Source organism: Lithobates pipiens, unplaced genomic scaffold (assembly GCF_037356315.1).
Source record: "Lithobates pipiens isolate NorthernLeopardFrog02 unplaced genomic scaffold, aLitPip1_a1.2 Scaffold_22, whole genome shotgun sequence".
NCBI classification, from domain to species: Eukaryota; Metazoa; Chordata; class Amphibia; order Anura; family Ranidae; genus Lithobates; species Lithobates pipiens.
The window spans coordinates 277,053,294-277,073,811 of record NW_027507784.1 but is presented as its reverse complement, the minus strand read 5'-3'; the positions used below and the strand labels follow the sequence as shown (position 1 = coordinate 277,073,811).

At 43.7% G+C, this 20,518-nt stretch overlaps 1 protein-coding gene across 2 annotated transcripts in view; it reads left to right on the top strand.

The window, feature by feature from the left end:
- COG7 (component of oligomeric golgi complex 7) overlaps window positions 1-20,168 on the top strand; it is an 80,307-nt gene extending 60,139 nt beyond the window's left edge. For both annotated transcript variants that reach the window (XM_077449073.1, XM_077449072.1), the window contains exons 15-18: window positions 1,193-1,276; window positions 4,119-4,233; window positions 12,114-12,257; window positions 19,810-20,168. In XM_077449073.1, the coding sequence (XP_077305199.1) occupies window positions 1,193-1,276; window positions 4,119-4,233; window positions 12,114-12,257; window positions 19,810-19,976 (510 nt within the window). In that variant the 3' untranslated portion in view covers window positions 19,977-20,168. The remainder of the gene's footprint in view (window positions 1-1,192; window positions 1,277-4,118; window positions 4,234-12,113; window positions 12,258-19,809) is intronic.
- The last annotated feature ends 350 nt before the right edge of the window (window positions 20,169-20,518 follow it).

The window sequence follows — 20,518 nt, the reverse complement described above, 5'->3', positions numbered from 1 at the left end:
CCAATCGTTCAGAACGTGATGAGGTTATTTAGTTACGACGGGACTACATTCAGGCTAGTAGCTAATAGCTTTGATGTAGGAATTTGATCTGAGCATGCGTGGCACTTTGTCTGATCGGAATTCTTCTCTACACATGATCGGAGTATGTCCGATTGGAGCATTTTGTCGGAAAATTTTACCAACAAGTTGGAAAACTTGGTCCGTCGGATACTTCGACTGAAACAGTCCGATGGAGACCACACACAGTCGGAATATCCCACAAAACGGTCCGATCGGACACATTCCGTCGGAATCTCCGACCGTGTGTAAAAGGGCTGAAACGGCACTAAATGGACCTGAACAGAATGTGTACAAAAAAAGCAGAGGGAAAGGACTAGTAACTAATATTGTCTGTAGGCTCACTGAAATTGGTCTTAGGCCGCGTACACACGCGGGGACTGTTCGCCCAACTTTGTCCGTCAAACAGTTTCGGCAAACAGTCCGCTCAAAATTAGCATGGACGGACATGCCCACACACGACGAACGAACAGTTTGCTGAAACCGTGCGCGATGACGTGAACGGCACGTACGACGGGACGAAAAATACGACGTCCTATACACTGCATTATAACTTTCGGCGTGTAAATCCTTTCTGAGCATGCGCGGAACTTAGTTTGACGAACAAGCCTACACACGGGCGGACTGTTCGCTCAAACAAGGTTTCAGCGGACAGTTTTACGGAATTTCCGAAAAACCTTGTTCGTCAAACTGTCCGCTGAAACTGTCCGCTGAAAGCCCACACACGAGCGGACTGTCCGCCCAAACACTGTTCAGCGGACAAAGTTGGGCGAACAGTCCGCGCGTGTGTACGCGGCCTTACAGTGTCCGTTCATCTTGTTAGAGGCAGGGCTTTGCTTCCTCATGTCAGGTGTGCCCCTTAATAACTAGTGAAGAAATAACCACAAAGCACAGTGCCACAGAATTAATGAAACAGAAGCAGTGAGGTGCTTGCCTGCAATTTCCTAAGTTTCAGCTTCCTCTCCTGAAAGGAGAACCATAAGCTTGCACATTAGTGACATCACCATTAGCAGTCAGAGGCAGCAGTGCCTTGGATGATCTCACAGTGCAGATATACAGCTATGAGTCAAACCATGCATAGGATTTTGATATCATTTTGCTATAACTTCTTTCATCCGTGTCTCTTAATTTTCAGAGCTGGGGATTTGAAGAGTCAGGAGAAACACTGACAGAAGATTTACCCACATTCAGCCTTACTCCGCTCGAGTATATAAGTAATGTAAGTGGTGCTATATGCTATCAATGGCCAGACTGTAATGAATTTATCACTAATTACATTAACATTGCTGTTTTAAACTTGCCAAATTGAAGGGGTTTTGTCACTCTAAACTAAGCAAGCCATAGATGATGCGATTTTTCTTTCCTGCAATAATGGTTTGCAGAAAAGAAAATCGCTTGATTCTCCCATCAACAGACCATTTTGATTGGGGAATCCCTCCCGGAACACAATGATCACTGCTGTCTGCTATAGCCACCGGCAGTGATCGCATATTGAAAAAATCCAACAGGCTGTTTGTACTGAAATCGATCGATGGTTCGACTTCAATTCAACCAGTCTGCCCATAGATGAAATGAATCTTGGCCGGTCTCTGCTGAACCTTCTAAGCTTTAATGCATCTTTGGCCGGCTTAAATAATGTGTAGATTTTCTAAAGGAATTGTTTATGTTAAATTGATGCTACCATTTTCAGTAAATACTGCAATTTAAAACTCACCAGCAGACTCTCAGCTCTTATGGATAATAGTTGAAGCCTTGGCACTTTAGATCCCAGATTTGCATGCCTGCCCTGGTCTTACCTAGGTTGTTTCATACTTCTTGATGGATTTTTAATGTATTTATGATGATAATGAAAAGAGGGGGTGGGGAACTCCCCAACACTTCAAGGTAAGTGGGAGCCATGCCAAAAAAACAATGGTGGGGATATTTCAACAAGGGATTCCCAGTTATAGAGGACCAAAAAGGGCTATTTGTTGCCAGTGTACCCTAGTCAAGTCCTAGTTAAGTAGGATCATGAAGGGCCTTTAGGTCTGCCTCTGGCAGTTAAAATGGGTCTCCCATTCATGTAGTAACCAGATCCAAACCTACTTGGCTTCTAAGATGAAGCATAATTGCACCAGTGAGGCCCTAGTTCAGGTGTACAATATTAAGCCATAATATTGAGCTTCTCCATTCACTTTTGGTCTGTTTAGTATACCATCATAGGTGTATTGTTATATCTGGCAATAATTGCAAAGAAATACCAATGGATTCTGTCAAGAATATTGGGACCTGATATCCTTGTATGTCCTTTGCCTTTGCTTCACTCTTATTAGTTAGAATTGTTGGTAGTTCTCTCTATGTACCTCAGATCACCTCTCCTATGATATGGAGACGTGGAGAGAAGGGGGCGTCTTGTAGTCCCAACACACTTCCTGTCCTGGGGTGAGAAAGCTACCCCTTCATTGATACAGTACAGGTAATAGGTGTTGTCGCTCTTGCACAGGGAGTGTGTTACAGATAGGATCAAAGCTGAAAATATAGAGGAAAAACTGAAAAAAGAAATCAAATGCAGCCTCCACATTACAACTGACCCTTTAGTTGTTTGGATAAGATACACTGGGAAAGCTATATATGACCAGTTGTAAATTGACAAGCTACAGGCTTATTTTTAAGCAGTGATGAATTTGGTATCAAGGCCCCTTGCAATATCTTCTCGTCCCACTGTATGGCTAGGAGGCACAGTCTACATGAGGGTGGCAACAGTACTCTGAATTCAGGAACAGTGCAGTAGCATTTGAATAAATATAAATCATAATGAAACAAAAACTAGAGTGGAGACAGGAGTGAATGTCTCATACACATAATGTAAATATTTAACATAAAAAGTCTACAGTGGGCCACCAATCATGTACCCATATGAATACAAAGTTCACACAAGTGCGTGAGATGATGGTCAAATGACAGCCACCAATGTGACAATCCCACCACTATGGATAATGACAAGGCACTTACCATAAGATGTGTACCTAAATACCATACGGTAGTGGGTCACACAGGCAGAGGTAAAAGGACATCAACCATGGGAGCCAGATCACACCGGTATCTCTGGATGGATAAGTCTCACAGATCTCCACAGCTCTGGTATGGATGGACTCCAACATGGACGCACCATCATCCCACTGGGTCCTCTGCGCTTCGTAGAGCTGAGGGCACCTGTCTTACAAATTCCTGCAATCAAAACATCAGGCAGCAAACCGGTATTCGTAAGACAGGTGCCCCCAGCTCTACAAAGCGTCATAGACCCAGGGGATGATGGTGCGTCCATGTTGGAGTCCATCCATACTAGAGCTGTGGAGATCTGTGAGACTTATCCATCCAGAGATACCTGAGTGATCTGGCTCCCCTGGTTGATGGTCTTTTACATCTGCCTGTGCGACCCACTACCGTATGGTATTTGGGTCCAAATTTTCTGGTAAGTGCATTGTGATTATCCATGGTGGTGGGATTGTCATTTGTTGTTTGAACATCATCTCAAGCACTTGTGTGGCCTTTGTATTCATATGGGTACATGAATGGTGGCCTACTGTGAACTTTTTAATGTTTTTATATTTTCACTATTTACATTATGTGTTTGAGACATTAACTCCTGTCTCCACTCTAGTTTTTGTTTCATTATGATTTATATTTATTCATATGATCACGTTTACCTATGCTTATCTCGTGCAGCACTTTTGTATTTTGCACAATAATTGTCAATTGCGGTGCTAGCTCCTTTTGCACAATCATTAGCGCAGTAATTTTTTCTTTATTTAGTGTAGTAGCATTGTCACCCCATTACAGAAATTTGTATTTGTGATACTTTGCAAGGGGACTAAAGGGAAAGCCATAAGTGCAGATGCACATACAGTAAAGTGCTGTAGAAGATGTTATTTTAAAGGTAGACCGTAATCTTACTTTATTATTTATTTTTAATATTAAATGTACAAATTTTTATAAGGAACAATTTAACTGATTTCTACAGTCAAACCCTTTCTCTGCTTTATTAGAACACTTCGAGTCACTTTGGTTCCTTGTAATTTTAGATTGGTCAGTACCTCATGTCCCTCCCCCTGCATCTGGAGTCATTCGTAACCCCCGAAGACTCAGCATTGGAGCTAGCATTGCATGCTGGAAAGCTGCCCTATCCTCCAGAGCAAGGTGAGTTATGACTATCAGGAGAACAGCACCACCAAAATCTTTCTTTAGATCAGTCCCACGGCTTTTCGGCAGATGTGTTTTATATCCAAAAAACTAAAAGGAAAACTTTCCACCAGCATGATGATGATCTAACTCTAATTTTCAGTGATAATTGGTGCCATTTTGATTAGTTAAATGGATTTTCCCTGTGACCATAACAGATATTTGAGTTAAAGTGTAAACCAAGTGAAGTGACTGGCCTCAGGTGATGCACAGAGATGAAACAAATACTCCTACCTAAGTTGTACCTGTTTTATCTGCAGCATTCTCTTCAAAACAGCCATTAAAATTGCAAAACTTAAACAGCTTGTCTGAACTTTCAGAAAGCAGGGGTGGGGAGCTAAATTTACACTCTGCAGAGCTAAGTGAGAGTTGCATGCTACAGCTCCCTCCCCTTTAACCTTTTTAGATCTTGGTGTCACGAAACTTGTCAGAGGTGACTCATACATGTAGCAGAGGAATGGGCCGGCAGAGATAAATGACACATAGTGCTCTGGGTTGAGACAAGTACACATTATAGAGGGAAGTGCTTTGTTTGTATTTCATGTCTGAGATTTACAGCTTAGACTTTAAGCCAGCCATTGATGGATCAGAAATCAGTCAGGCCGAATTTCAATCTATCTATGGACAGGCCTTGTTTTCTTTTCGTAAGATCGCTGCTGCTGGCTATAGTCGGCAGCATTAATCATTGTGTGCTGACGGTGGGGAAACCTCCCGCTGTCAGAGTACAGTAGCACAGCAGGAGGGTTCCCCCATCCACATGGAGGAATGAAGTGATTTTCTTTCCTTTCACCAATGGTGGAAGGAAAGAAAATTTCATAACGTATGGCCAGCCTTAGTTGGAACCAAGCTGAGTCTTGCTAAAAAACTGTAGATTTAAACCTGCACCTGTTTATTTCTTTCTGTTTATTAAGTGCATATCTATCTGCTTGTGAGGGAAAAGCTGTACACTATTTACATTGCAAGGATTTTAATGCAGATTCTTAACTTTTTATGTTCAGTAGATTTAAGATGATGCAAACAAGTAGTCTGAATTCTGTGCTGCAGATTCTGTGTCTCTGCATGCCCAGCCACTGGTGCTGGCTCCCCAAGTAGTCCATCCTCTCTTCAACATAATAGCTTCAAACCTTGTAGAGAAAGACAAGCCACACTCCAAGATAAAAGCTGATAAAGATATTTAATTATCTGTCTGGGGGAAAATGGCAAAATCATCTAAACTTCTGTCCCCTAATGTTTCACTTAACAATGAGCATAATTGGAGACAATTCAACTAATTGCTCAATTAAACCACGTTAGAGAGCAGAGGTTCAGGTGATTTTGCTGTTGTCTTTCTCTACTGTGTTTGCAGATATTAAGATGAGCCACTCCAGTCCAGTTGTTGAAACATTGCTAAAACTGTGTTAAATTATCCCTTTTAAAGCGGAGCGCCACCCGATTTTAACATAATATCTCAAGCTGATTAAATACATGTCATCCTTCAAAAACTGAAAGTTTTTTTTTTTTTTTGTTATCTTGTCCATTTCCTGTCTATGGTGATCGCGGATATGGGCAGGGATAGTGTGGATAGTTCGTAATATCCTTAATCCGCACTGTGTCATAGTTCCCAGGAGTCAGTGCGGCGGCCCACTGACGTGCGTTATCGCGTGATTTCTTACTTGCACAGCTCCGTTGCCATCACAACGGGGCGGGACTTCCAACAACCCCGCCCGTTGCGATGGCAACCTTAGCTGTTGACGGCGCTCCTCTTTACAGTTACTGCGCATGCGCGAGATTGGGAATACAAGGCGCAGTGTCTCCTGGTCGAGAAGGGGCACTGTATCCTGGAAGAGGATGCCTGTGGGCTTCACATGCCCACAGGTAAGATGAGACCCGGCTACAACAATTATTAAAAGTTGATATTGCTATAGAAAACTGACATCTTTAAGACTGAAAACATGCAACAAATGAGTTATAAATGTTAAGGACATAATCTTTGTGATTGTACCAAAAAAAAACGTTTAGGGCAGTGGAGCCCGGCTTTAATATAACTGCACGATCAGCCCTCAAGGTTTAAAAAAAAACAAGAAAACCTTTAGAAAATTATGAGAGACTAAAGATCAACAGTAACCTTCTCAGTGCAGAAAACCTAAGAACATTGCTGATTATTGAAATTTCGAGCTCTGTGGAGACTGCTGAGGATAGCAGTAGCCAAATACAATCACTTTTGCAAATTGTTTGTCTTCTGCACCAAGATCTTCACTGAGAACAGAGACCTTTCAGTGCTTATTTTGGTGCAAGAGTGTACAATACTTTTGGCACATGAAAAGGTAAATACAGGATCTGTAAGGCTTAAGTTTGAGTTAACGTTTAGGGCAGCCATTCTCAACCAGGGTTCCGTGGAACCCTGGGGTTCCTCCAGAGGTTGCTAGGTGTTCCTTGAGCTGTGGCTGATGAACCACCTATTTGATGATGCCTACAGAGTTCAAGGTTCAGGACCACTTGGCAAAGCCAGCAGCATGACACCAAATATCTTTTTAGCTGTCTTTAAGGGTGGCATTCTAAACACCACTTTATGGGGGACATTCTTCCTATTGACCACTAATATAAGGAGCATTGTTCCTATTGAGCCCTGATGATTTGGTTTTAGTAAGGGTCCCTCAAGACATGAAAATTTATTTTTGGGGTTCCTCTAGGGTTAAAAGGTTGAGAAAGCCTGGTTTAAGTTCTAGGATACCTTTTGCATGAATGAATCCCTACTGCTCCTTCTTCCCATCCCATAGATATCTTTTCTGCTTACCTCAAACAACCTCTCGCACCCATTGCAACCTACCCATCTCAGGTGACTCTAATCCTCTTCCAGAAGAGTACTGTGCATGCTTGACAGCTTCTTCAGAAGACATAATTGAGAAGCAACTCCCTGCAGGCTTGCAAATAGTTATTTTTTTCATTAGGTCCTATGGAGAAGCCATTGTGCAATCACAGTACATCATGACCCACCCGCTTAGTGTAGAGAACTAAGCTAGCTAGTGAAGATGATTACCAACTTATCTGAGGTAAGAAGAAAGGGGTATCTATGAGATGGCATATGAATAATTCTATTGGTCCAAGCTGGACCAATGTAACTATACAAAAGAAAAAGCCATACCTGATATTTACCGTAACTTTACAGGTTATTGATAGGGAGGAGGTGAAGTGTTGAGGTTTGAGAAAGAGAAGGTTAAAGGAGAAGTAGGGCCAAAGCTCTTTTGGCCCCCCTTCTCCTGTGGGTCACAGAGTGCATTTAGTGGCCTAAAGTCTGCTGTACGCTGACTTTAGCTGGCCCATACCGTGGAAGATCCCAACTTTAATGTTGGAATCCACCTAGATGCCTGGACAAGCAGCTGACTCAGCCTCTGAGCGCACTGCTGAAAGGCTGAGTCAGCCGCTTCTACCCCACCTCCAAAGCCCCGGCACTGCAGTGAGCACTGGAGGGGCAGAGGAGAGATCCGGTGTCTGCTCACTGAAGACTGAGAACTGAGCAGTCAGCGGTCTTTGAGGTGGAGAGGGACAGATGCATCATAAGATGGATGTTGCATCCACCATGGTGAGTATGTAGGTTTATTTTTTTTCTTTAGTCCTGGATTTCTCTGTTTCAAATTTCTCTGTTTCTCTGTGTTAGGTTAGATACAGTGTGAGGTCAGAGCAAAGGTGACTGGCCTTTTTTTTAACTTGGAATGCAAGCCCCATTACTTAAAACTTTCATATGCAGGCTGCAACAATGCACCAAAATCTTTATTACTTTAAAGTACAAAATTATTTATGTATCAATTAAAGAACTTTAACCACTTCCTGCCCGCCCTATAGCTCTCGTCCGGGAGGCCGTCCCTGGACGTCCTCATGTTTACTTCCGCAATGCGCGCCGCCGCGGGCGCGCATCGGGGAAGTTTTGTGTTTGCCGTGTCCACCGGAGACAGGCAAACAGAGATCGCTGTAAACGGCCAATCACAGCGGTCGTTTACAGCGCGATCGGCCTATCCAATGAGAGATGATCTCATATGTTTATCATCTCTCAGCGCCGCTCTCCCTACTCACACAGACAGCGTGTGAGAGGGGAGAGATGAACGGCTGCAGCGGCCGTAAGTAGGGAAAAAAAAACTTTAAAAAAAGTGCCATCTTCGCCCAGTGCCATCCTCGCCAGTGCCATCCTCCCCCCAGTGCCACCTGTTAGTGCTATCTGTCCCCAGTGCCACCTGTTAGTGCTATCTGTCCCCAGTGTCACCTGTTAGTGCTATCTGTCCCCAGTGCCATCTGTCATCAGTGCCACGTATAAGTGCCATCTGTCATCAGTGCCACATAGTGCCATCTGTCAGTGCCACCTGTCAGTGTCGCATGCCATCTGTTGTCAGTGTCACGTGTCATCAATGCCACTTATCAGTGCCATCTGTCACCAGTGTCACGCGTCATCGGTGCCACATATTAGTGCCATCTGTCATCGGTGCCACGTATTAGTGCCATCTGTCATCGGTGCCACGTATTAGTGCCATCTGTCATCAGTGCCACGTATAAGTGCCATCTGTCATCAGTGACACATATTAGTGCCATCTGTCATCAGTGCCACGTATAAGTGTCATCATTGCCACGTATCAGTGCCATCTGTCATCAGTGTCACGTGTCATTGTCCTGGTGCTCCAAGGCCTTCAAAAGTGTAATAGGTAGTCAACAAGTTATATGTGTAATTTATGCTCCTAGAACACCTGATGGCGCTCCCTGCATGTTGGGCCTCTCTATGTGGCCAGGCTGTGAAAAAGTCCCACACATGTGGTATTGTAATACTCAGGAGGAGTAGCAGAATTTTTTGGGGGGTGTCATTTGTGGTATACACATGCCATGTGAGAAAAATAACCTATTACAATGACAATTTTGTGGAAAAATATTAAAAAAATCAAAAATCTTAATTTTGCAAAGAATTGTGGGGAAAAAATGACAACATCAAAAAGCTCACCATTCCTCTTACTAAATACCTTGGAATGTCTACTTTCCAAAAAGGGGTCATTTTGGGGGTATTTGTACTTTCCTGGCTTGTTTGGGTCGCAAGAAGTGAGATAGGCCACCAGTACATCAGATGTGATCAATTTTGTGCGATTCGCACCACAGCTTGTAGACTCTCTAACTTTCACAAAGACCAAATAATATCCACTAATTTGGGTTATTTTTACCAAAGATATGTAGCAGTATAAATTGTGGCCAAAATTTATGAAGAAAAATTTATAATTTGCATAATTTTGTCACAGAAACAAATATGCGGTTTTTTTTTCCAAATTTTCGGTCTTTTTTCATTTATAGCGCAAAAAATAAAAACCCCAGAGGTGATCAAATACCACCAAAAGAAAGCTCTATTTGTGGGGAAAAAAAAGGACAAAAAATTCATTTGGGTACAGTGTTGCATGACTGAGTAATTGTCATTCAAAGTGTGAGAGCACCGAAAGCTGAAAATTGGTCTGTTCAGGAAGGGTGTTTAAGTGCCCAGTAGGCAAGTGGTTAAACACTTTTTGGAGAAAAAAACTTGGATTGTGTATGCATATTGCATACACCCAGAACACTATTTTAGTTATAGTGATTACAGTGATAGGAGAAATATGGGTGCTAAAATTGTTGATTTGGAAACCATAGGTGTGCGTAGCCTATTGCATTAGTGTGTGCACCCCAAAGTTTAAGCATAAATGCCTTTCTCTGTAGCTTCAGTGAATGAATGGGAAGTGCTCTGTGTTGAGCTGCTTCCTATTCATTCACAAGCTGAAGCATACTGAATACAGTTTGCTATGCTTTAGTTATGAATGGACACAGTAAGTGTTTTTAGAAAAGGAAGGGGCTGGTAAATGAAATGTAAGCCACTTCCCCCGGGGGAAAGTAGAGGAGGGAAGCCAGCAGCACTGCTTTGAGTGAAAATTGAGTTCCTAATTTTTATGCCAGTTCATGTCAGTGAATACCAATATTGAAAGTTGACATCAGGATCACAACCAGGTAACTGGCATTTATAGAAGGCATGGCTATTGCAGCCTACCTATATCTTGAACACTGGTTTCCATTAAAGAGAATAATTGGCCCTCAATTCACTTGTCTATAAAAGTTAATATTTTCCATATGAATTGTTCTTCTCTACTGTAAGAGCCAATGAGAGCTGAATATAGAATCACTGAATATAATGTCACATGGCCGAAATTATAATTATGGCCAATAGCGCATGTGTTTGCTTTAATTTACTAAGCTAAGAGTTCCACCCAAAAATTGAACTTCCGCTTTAAGGGCAGGAGACCCCCTGACATGCCACATTTGGCATGTAATTTTTTTTGGGGGGAGGAGCAGGTACCCTGTTTTTACAGGCACCCAGCTCCCACCTCCTCCCTGGCGCCACAGTGCTGGAAGGAAGATCACCTCTCCCTCTTCTGTCCCTGCAATCTTATGGCACATGTCACAGGCCAATCACAGCATGCAGAGTGGCCACAGCCAGGCGCACACAGTTACAATGCTGGCACCGCGGAGAGGAGCGAGGCTTCGAAACGCTCGCATTGCTGGACCGTGGGACAGATTAGTGTCTGATTATTAAAAATCAGCAGTTACACTTTTTATAGCTACTGACTTTTAAATGGGTGGAATTCCACTTTAATGAAGAATTCCAGGTTGGACCAATATAACTATGCATATACCATACGTGGAACCTGGAAATCGCTGGAGTAGACTTCTGCTACAGTGCTCTCCACTAGATTCTGGGTCTCATGCCAAGTGGCTTTCCTACTGCATTGTGAATACAGAAGGTCGGCCGCTTGGCATGGACGCCATTCAGAGAATGCTTTGCAAAGCATTCTTTGATTGGATGAAGTGGAGAGTGTGATATCACCACCCACCTCTTTACCTCATCCAATCAGAAAATGCTTTGCATTCATTGAGGAAACGGCTAACTTCCTGTGTTCACAATGCAGCAAGCCAATGCTGCTTGGCACAGGACCCAGAAGTTAGTGGTGATCACTCTAGTAGCAGTGCCTACTACAGTGAATTCCAGTTTCTAGAGGAATCTCATTGGGTGTGGATTGTCCAAGCTGGACCAATGTAACTGTGGACATGTTTCTATATCTGGAATTCCTGTTTAAGCCCAATGCAAACGTTTGTTTTTTTTATTTATTTTACGTATAATTAATGGCAAAAAAATTTTTATTTATTTTTTTCCTACATTTTGGATTGAGTAGAGAGGGATTGGAACAGATTTTAGGTTTTTATTGCTGTGAGTGCCCCCATTAGGGAGATTCCTCCTCTTTTTGAAAGTTAAAAGAAAACCCACATTTTTGGGTTGTCGCCAGAAAAGTAATTGGGGTGGGGGGGGGGGGGAATATTCCAATGGGCACACCTTAATTTGCAGGGATTTCTTGTCAATTCCTGTTTTGGCTATGGGACAGGAAGTTACAGAGGTTATCCAAAATGAAAAAAGTTTTGCAATAGTTTACTTTAAAGTAAAAATTATGGGAACCATTAGTGTTTCAAGAACTAATTTATAATTTGTAATCATGGTAGCACAATAAAGCAATAAAGCAGTTTTGCCCAGCTACTTGACAAATTTCAGAATAGATCTCCCTGCATGAAATATGGTAAATATGACATGACATATTTCTACATCTAGTGATCAAATATGACTGCTTCCATATACCTACATTAAAAAATATGGAATGCACACTGATGAAATTATTTGGAGCCAGACAAACTTTTCAAGTCTACCTAAAAAACACTATAGTTCCTCTTTAAAACATCTTGGTGAAATTATTAATATAAAATGTATGTATACTGTAAAAACGATACCTTTTGCCAAACCTTATTTGTGTGTCTTTGTGTTTCAGGAGAAGAGACGCCAGAACTAGACAACATGGCTGATTATTGGCTGGGATCACTGGCGAGAGCCACAATGCAGACTTACTGTGACGTCATCCTGCAGATCCCAACTGTCACCCCACACTCCAGCAAACAGCTGGCAACTGATATAGGTGAACCTACACAAATCACTGTGTCCCATTGAACTAAGAGAATACTCCTGCATGGACGAGTCAGCTGTGTGACTCAGAGCTTAATGATAACCTTGTGTTACAGAACAAAAAGTCTGAGAGTTCTTTGGAATGCATATGTATAGTGAATATGCATGCTCAGGCTTTTTTTTTACTTTTCCCATAACCTTGCATTTTTAACGTTTCATAATATATGTTTGAGTGTGATGCAAGGACCGAAACTAGGATAAGTCTAATTGAAAAAAATCAATGATGCTATTTTCTTATAGGTGTAATAAAATCCATTTCAGTTAGGGCTTATTCACGCTCAGAAGCTCATGTTGCTATACATGCTGACTGACATTCTGGTAATGAAATTCCCATTGAATGATTTTGAAAAGATCTAAAGGGGTAACCCATATTTGCATTGCAGATTTCATCCATCCAAGTGAACTGCATTACTACCTTTTACATCGATTTAATAAAAATACGGTAAACTAAAGGATAAGTTCACCTTTGTAACATGTTACACCCATATTTAGGGAGTAACATGTTCCATGTTACAATATTACACCTGCCCGCACCTCCCGATCCCTGATTGTAACAGCAGACGGTGGATCTTCTCGCACCGAAGTCATAATTTGAAAAACGTGGGGATCCACCCATGCATCTACAAGTATGGTGGCAGACAGCTTGTAGTTCTCAATTAAATGCAAGGGTGCTGCTGAGCGCTCTCATAGTTCATTGATGATGCCCCGTACACATGATCAAATTTTCCGATAACAAATGTTGGCTGTGAGCTTGTTGGCTGAAAGTCCAACCGTGTGTATGTTCCATCGAACATTTGTTGTCGGACTTTCCGCCAACAAATGTTGGCTTGCAGGTTCTCAAATTTTCCGCCAAACAAAACTATGTTGTCGGAATTTCCGAACGTGTGTACACAAGTCCGATGCACAAAAGTTCACGCATGCTCGGAATCAAGCAGAAGGAGCCGCACTGGCTATTGAACTTCCTTTTTCTTGGCTCATCATACGTCTTGTACGTTTCCACATTCATAATTGTTGGCCAACATTTGTGTGACCGTGTGTATGCAAGGCAAGTTTTAACCAACATCCTTTGAACAAAAATCCACGGTTTTGTTGGCGAAAAGTCTGATCGTGAGTATGGGGCATAACTGTCTGCCTGTATGAGAGGTATGGGCAGACAGCTGACCTAGACTCTGCAGGAGCCTGATATTGCACCCACAATCTACTGATGGCAGTTACAATAATTTACAGGCTACAGTGTAAAAAATAATAAATGCATGTTTTTTTTTTTCTTTTTTTATCATTTAAATAACCAGGATAATAAATTATGACAATGTCCTGTAGTGCTATCTCTTAAAATCGATCACAAATGCTGCAATGCTTACATGATTTGTTAACTGGATTCAAAGTGAAACCTCACAGTACACAAAAATATAAAAAGGGCAATCTTTGTTCCCACAGTGGGAGAGATTTACTATAACTGGTGCACACAGAATCTGGAGTAGCCGAGCATAGTTACCAATCAGCTTCTAGGTTTTATTGTCAAAACTTAATTGAACAAGCTGGAGTTAGAAGCTGATTGGTTACTATACACAGCAGCCCCATATTCTGAATGCACCAATATTAGTAAATCTTCCCCAGTGTGTCCTGAAAATGAGGAAAAAAAACGTGTCATCTGGTCATAGAGTATGTATGTCTCGTTGCAATTTAGGAAAGGTTTGCCGGATGTTGGTCAATGTGACTTAAAGTGGTTGTAAACCCACTAATAAAAATAAAAAAAAATCTGCGAGACAAAGGCATAATGAGCTGGTATGCATAGCATACTAGCTCATTATGAATTACTTACCTTAGATCGAAGCCCCTACAGCAGTCCTCGTACAACACTCCAGCTGGTGACATCGCTCCTGGAGTTACTTCCGGGTATTGCGGACTTCGGCGCTGTGATTGGCTGGAGCCGTGATGACATCACTCCCACGCGGGAGCCGCTGTCAATGGTTATTGCTTCAGTACGCATGTGCCAATGACATCGGCACATGTTGACACAGGGGATATCTCATAAACTGCAGATTTAGGAGATATCCAGGGTAGCTACAGGTAAGCCTTATTATAGGCTTACCTGTAGAAAAAAGTGGATTGGAAAGGTTTACAACCACTTTAATATGGGTGTTAGCTCATACTGGACCAAAAACAATGTCTCTGCATGTTTCAGTAAGTCTTTAGCTGTTCTTTTCTTCAGAGAGGATTTGGTACAGTCAGTAGGAAGGAGCCTTGTATGTAGTAAGGCAGATTAGAAAAGGCCATTGATGATTTCAACCATATCAAAGTGATACTGGCCGTAAAACTTAAATAAACCCTCCTATCCAGCCAAGGAAACTGCCACCTTACCCCCTGCTCGATCTGCAGTTGCCATGGTGCTGCACATATGATCAGTTATGACACCAGCCATTTGATGGCCTGACAGTTCAGTTGAGAGCACTAGCAACTGTGCTAGTTATTCATAGCATGCCTTGAATGTAACTGTTTTGGCTTTAAGAATTGGAGGTATGCACAGCAAACATTACACACTAACTTATGTGGGGAACAGCAGGATCCTAAGTATAGTTTTGCTTTATTAAAAAAAAAAATCTAATAATGACTTCACTAGTAATTGTAAGATACATTTTAAAATGTATCGCTACAAAATACACGCTATCTCACTTTGAAAGAAGTTCAGTGTCTAATAACACCACTTGTGTAGTTGTCTGCACTCCCCAGATATGAACAGGTCACTATTAGCTACACTATTCAATTAAAGATCTAATTAAACCTAATCAACCTAGGTTTATAATGGTTCTCATTATACATTACTAATTAAAGTAAATTTGTACAAGGTAATAATGCAGCAGCTGGCACAATAAGCCACTAGCTGCTACTTTGTTCCTCCTACTATCCTGATCCACTCATTCAACATGTTTAACATTCTTAGGCTTTAAGAATGTTGAAATTGGCACAGGACTATGAATATTCCCCACTTTCCTTACATAACAGTATTGAGCCCTGGTGTTTGGCTGCTTAGTGTTGGGAAGGGGCTTGGGGGTCACATGTGCCCCATATCTGTGAGTATTGTGTCTTTTGGGCGTGGTAGTGTAAGGAAATCACAAAAAAGCAGAGACTAGACATATTATAGTGCCCGCTAGGCTCTAGAACAAATGAATAAATAAATATATTCATAGATATTAGTAATTAGAGGGTATGCAGGTAAATGATATTCCTTTTCATCTGTTGAGGGACAAGGGGAGTCCTAAACCCTCAATTTTACTGCGGCCCACAGGAGAATTTGACACTGGAAAACATAAAAACTGTAGGCCAGCCTAGGAGGACTCCTCCCACTACCAGCATACCTCTGTTTTTCGCTAGTATCCTAGTAAGATGGAAGTCCTTCTTATTCTTCTTCCCTTTTTTTTTTAGTTTTTTTCTCTTTTTTTTTTTTTTTTAAGACTAACCTATAATTTTACTAGTATGTTTTCTTTAATCAAGACTCTCTAAGCTGCTGCAAGATGCTTGCCTATGATTGACAGCTCTCTGGTACACTCAACCTCAACTTGGCTTTTAGACTTTACTTTCATAGAACCCTGCTGGACTGGACTTTGCGTGGATAGCCTGAAAATTACATTTTAGGCACTGGGTTCCATATGTGGCACTTTCCAGATCTTCCAGTTCTGGCTAAGGTGGTTGTCCCAGGTCCAGAACTGTTGGTATTGCCTGCATTTTCCCTTTCTCCGAAAGACCCGACCAGTCTACTCGCTGAGTCTAACAAAATTTTTCACTGCTTGGTGAAGTCATGTGTACGCTGCACTCTTTCCCACCATACAGTGCCAAGGAAGCATCTCTCCGCTGCTGCTCCTGCTGGCAGAGAGCCATGTAAAGCTTTGAACTTTGATAAATTACTGCTGCCCACCTACAGGGACCTTGTCCACATCAGGTCACCAACCTTCTCCTGCTAGCAGCTGCCTGGGTTTTGTGAGTACTTTAGGCCAAGGGTGTCCAACCTTTTGAAGAGTGAGGGCTACCTAAGTGACTTGGTAACCAGTCACGGGCCACAATGAGTGGGGCGGGCGGATGGCATGTCTGTGTCCGCAATTGGACACTGACACAGCCCACTCTACTCTACTCTATAGAGCCCATACTACTTTTTTTTTTTCTGGGTGTATGTTTACATCTGCCACTCCGTAGAGGTGAAGAGAGGGTCCTATTGGGTCGGATGGACTGTGTGAAAGGCTCCTTTCACACTGATGTGCTGCGGTTTGCCCACAGCTAGAGTGCAGTGCACCTGTGGCTTTCCTGCAGGTTAGCTGCAATTTGCCATAGACTTCTATTATGTCCTGCAGGTGTGATGCACTTTCAGAAAGCACACCAAACACACAGGTGATAACACAAGTCTATGGCTCAGTGCAGGTAACCCACAAGTGCACTGCTCTGCACCTGTGGATCAGTTTGAAAGCAGCCCAGTAACCACAGCAGGACAGATATGCCCATATATACACTGTGTTTTAGTAATAAGCTTACCTTTGATGACCGTATTCTATTCCATCCCAGAGGAGGAGGTCACGGGCCACATCAGAGGGCTCTGTGGGCCACATGTGGCCCCTCGGGCCACTGGTTGGGCACCCCTGCTTTTAGGCCTTGCCTTTTACCATTAACCTGTATATTGCCTAACCACGCTGAGGCTGCAATATGGCTGCTCCACTAAGGGGTAGGGGTTGCATGCAGTGAGCCTAATGATGTTGCCAGTGTCTGCAGTGTGGAGTCAGGCTGTCATTTAATGCTAGTCACTCCCCTCCTTGAAATCCTTCTTTTTTCTTTATTGTATGGCTAGGTCTTCTTACCTCTTGAATTGGGTTTTTACCTTGATCATGCAAGACATTATGACCCAGATTTCACAGGTTTCTGCTGACTCCCAGAGGCATTAAGTGCACTCAGCCCATTTCAGCAGCCATTGTATCTGGTGTTACCCATTTCCTTAGTGGTTTCTAAAACTTCAGCTACAGACAGTGGCGTAACTAGAACCTTCAGTGCCCCGGTGCAAGAAACCATGGAGGGCCTCCAGTCAGGGCTTTTCCCACTGATCCCGGGGGCAGCAGGACCTGGATAGGAGGGGGGACAAATCCCCTCCATTTTCCTCCTGCAGTTACTTAATCCCTATCAGAGGGAGAGGAGGAGAGGCAGACTTTTAGTGGCTGCAGGAGAAAAATCGAGGGGATTTGTTCCTCTAAATGCCCCCCCTCCCCCATCTAGGTGTTCAGGGGCAACATGTGCACTATTGCAATTGTGACCCCTGTAGTTAGGCCCCTGGGATGAGTGGTGGTGGTGGGGGATGGGATTAGTGGCAGCAGTGGTGGTTGAGGAGGGATAGGATCAGTGGCATCGGTGGTGGGGGATGGCAGTGGTGAGAGAGAGATGGGAAGAGTGGCAGCGGTGGGGAGGATGGGAAGAGTGGCAGCGGTGGAGAGGATGGGAAGAGTGGCTGCGGTGGGGAGGATGGGATCAGTGGCAGCAGTGGTGGTTGGGTGGGGATGCGGTCAGTAGTAGCGGTGCTGGTGGGGAATGGAATGAGTGGCAGCATGAGTAGCAGCGGTGAGGGTGATGGGATCAGTGGCAAGGGTTGTGGTTGGGATCAGTGATGGGGGGGGGGGGGGGGGTTGAATGGAATTAGTGGCAGATGTGGTGGTGGGAATGGGATCGGTGGCAAGGGTGATGGTTGGAGGGGGATGGGATGGGATGAGTGGCAGTGGTGGTGGGAGGATGGGATCCGTGGTGAGGGTGGTGGTTGGGGGGTGGAATGGGATGAGTGGTGGGGTGGGGACTGGTATCAGTGGCAAGGATGGTGGTTGCAGGATGGAATCAGTGGCAGCAGTGGTCATGGTGGGGTGGATCAGTGGCAGCAGTGGTTGTGGTGGTGTGGGGGGTATCAGTGGTGGTGGTGTGGGGAAGGGCAATCAAAGGCAGTAGTGGTGGTGGTGTGGGGGGTATCAGAGGCAGTAATGGTGGTGTGGGGATATCAGTAGCAGTAATGGTGGTGTGTGGGTGGTATCAGCGGCAGTTGTGGTGGTGTGGGGGGTATCAGCGGCAGTTGTGGTGGTGTCCGGGGGTATCGGTGGCAGTTGTGGTGGTGTGCGGGGGTATCCGTGACAGTTGTGGTGGTGTGCGGGGGTATCCGTGACAGTTGTGGTGGTGTGCGGGGGTATCTGTGGCAGTTGTGGTGGTGTGCGGGGGTATCTGTGGCAGTTGTGGTGGTGTGCGGGGGTATCGGTGGCAGTTGTGGTGGTGTGCGAGGGTATCCGTGACAGTAGTGGTGGTGGTGTGGGGGGTATCAGTGGCAGTAGTGGTGGTGCCGGGGGGGAGGGGGATCAGTGGCAGTGTTCTTATTAAGAGATGGGTGCCACTCACTTGTAGATCACTTGGTTCCCCCTCCTTGCTCGGTCTTGCTTGGGCGAGCAGAGAGGCTGGGCGGGGCCTGTGATTAAAGGTGTGGACGGAGAAGATGGGCGGAGCAGGCGGGGACAGAGAATTTGGGCGGAGACTGCGGGCAGAGGGAATGGGTGAAGCGGGCTGGACTGTCCCCGTGAGTGTGGGAGCAGAGAATGGATGGAGAGGATGGGTGGGAGGATAGGCAGAGCAGCCGAAAAGGATGGGCGGAGATAACCGGGACTCCGTGTAAATAAAAATCTCCCGGGCGACGGCTGCGGCGGCGGGCCCCCCTACAGTGGCGGACCCTGATAATTCCGCCACTGGCTACAGAGTCTGATTCTAAAGTGGCTCAAATCCTTGACAGACAGTGCTCCTTCAGAAAGACTGATTCCCCTTTTATCATTCCAGAAGGGCCTCATAAGGGCTCAGAACCCCTTTCTACATGGCGCAGACCATTATTCAAGTTTATTTTCTCAAAGATCAGCTTCCCTCTATTAAGACTTACTCTAACCTAATCTGCAAGTACTACTTGGGCTTTTAGACGACATGTTTCCCAGATTTACAAGGCTGCTACTTGGTCCTTTGTTCGCCGTTTCTCTAAGTTCCACAGGTGAATGCTTCAGCCTCATTTAATGCCAGCTTTGGGTGTAAAGTCATTCAGGGTACTCTTCGAATTCAAGGCAGTACCCAGTTTGTTTTTATTTATTTATTCCACTCCAAAAACATTCCTATTGGCATTTGCTGTATTGCCCAATGTCAGTAGGACAGCTTCTGGATGTCCTGAAAGTTAAAGACTTCCTGTGTTCCTCAATGAACAAAAAAAAATCACGTTTTCTTTCTCGAGTCCATTGAGGGAATGTATTTATAATCATGCTTACAGTACTTATTTGCTACAAAACTGAGGCCTGCTGGCAGTAAGAGGGTTTTTCCTTGGCTGGCCTACAGTTTCTTTGTTTGCAAGGGTCCAGTCCTCCTGTAAGCAGCTGTATGACTGAAGGTTTAGGACTTCCTGTGCTCCTCAATGGGCTTCAAGAAAAGGATTTTACATGGAGTAACAATGTAACCTATTATTTTTATTCTAGATTATCTAATTAATGTGATGGACGCACTGGGTTTACACCCCACCCGCACTTTGCAGAGCATTGTCACACTGATGAAAACCAAGCCCGAAGACTTCAGGCAAGCTGCAAAGGCCTTACCCAGGAAACTGCCCTCCTCCATCGCAGCCATGAGAAGCATTGAGTACTGATAGAAATTCCACCTTTCACAATATACTGCTGGCCCGTCAGTGTCCAGTTTATCGTATTGTTCTTGGATTTTATTTTCAGAAGGTTTATCTTGAAGGTGATGGACAATAGTAGTGTGCAATGTCACCTGTCTGATCAGATGATCTAAAATACTTCAAACTTTACTGACAATAAATAAAACTTTTTATTAGAAATGCTATTTTGTGTTCATTTACATCATATGAAGAAAAATCTGGAAGCAGATCCTTCACTTTATGACTTGGTGGAGTAGCTTTTCGTATAATGATTAGCGAAGAATATGCTTGGTGTAGAAGATATTCAGTGCATAAAGCTCATTCCTCCGAATGCAGCTAGCATGGAGACATGTAGGAGTAAATCTGGAGATCACACAAAACAAATAAAGTGGGACTCTTTATTGTAAAAAAAATGCTAAACACTATTGCAGTTCATCCATAGGAACTTTTTTACCTGCCAAAAAATGTGTAATTCACAGCCCTTATTATCTTCCAAATGTGTAGTACAGGGGCGTCAAACTCCATTTCAT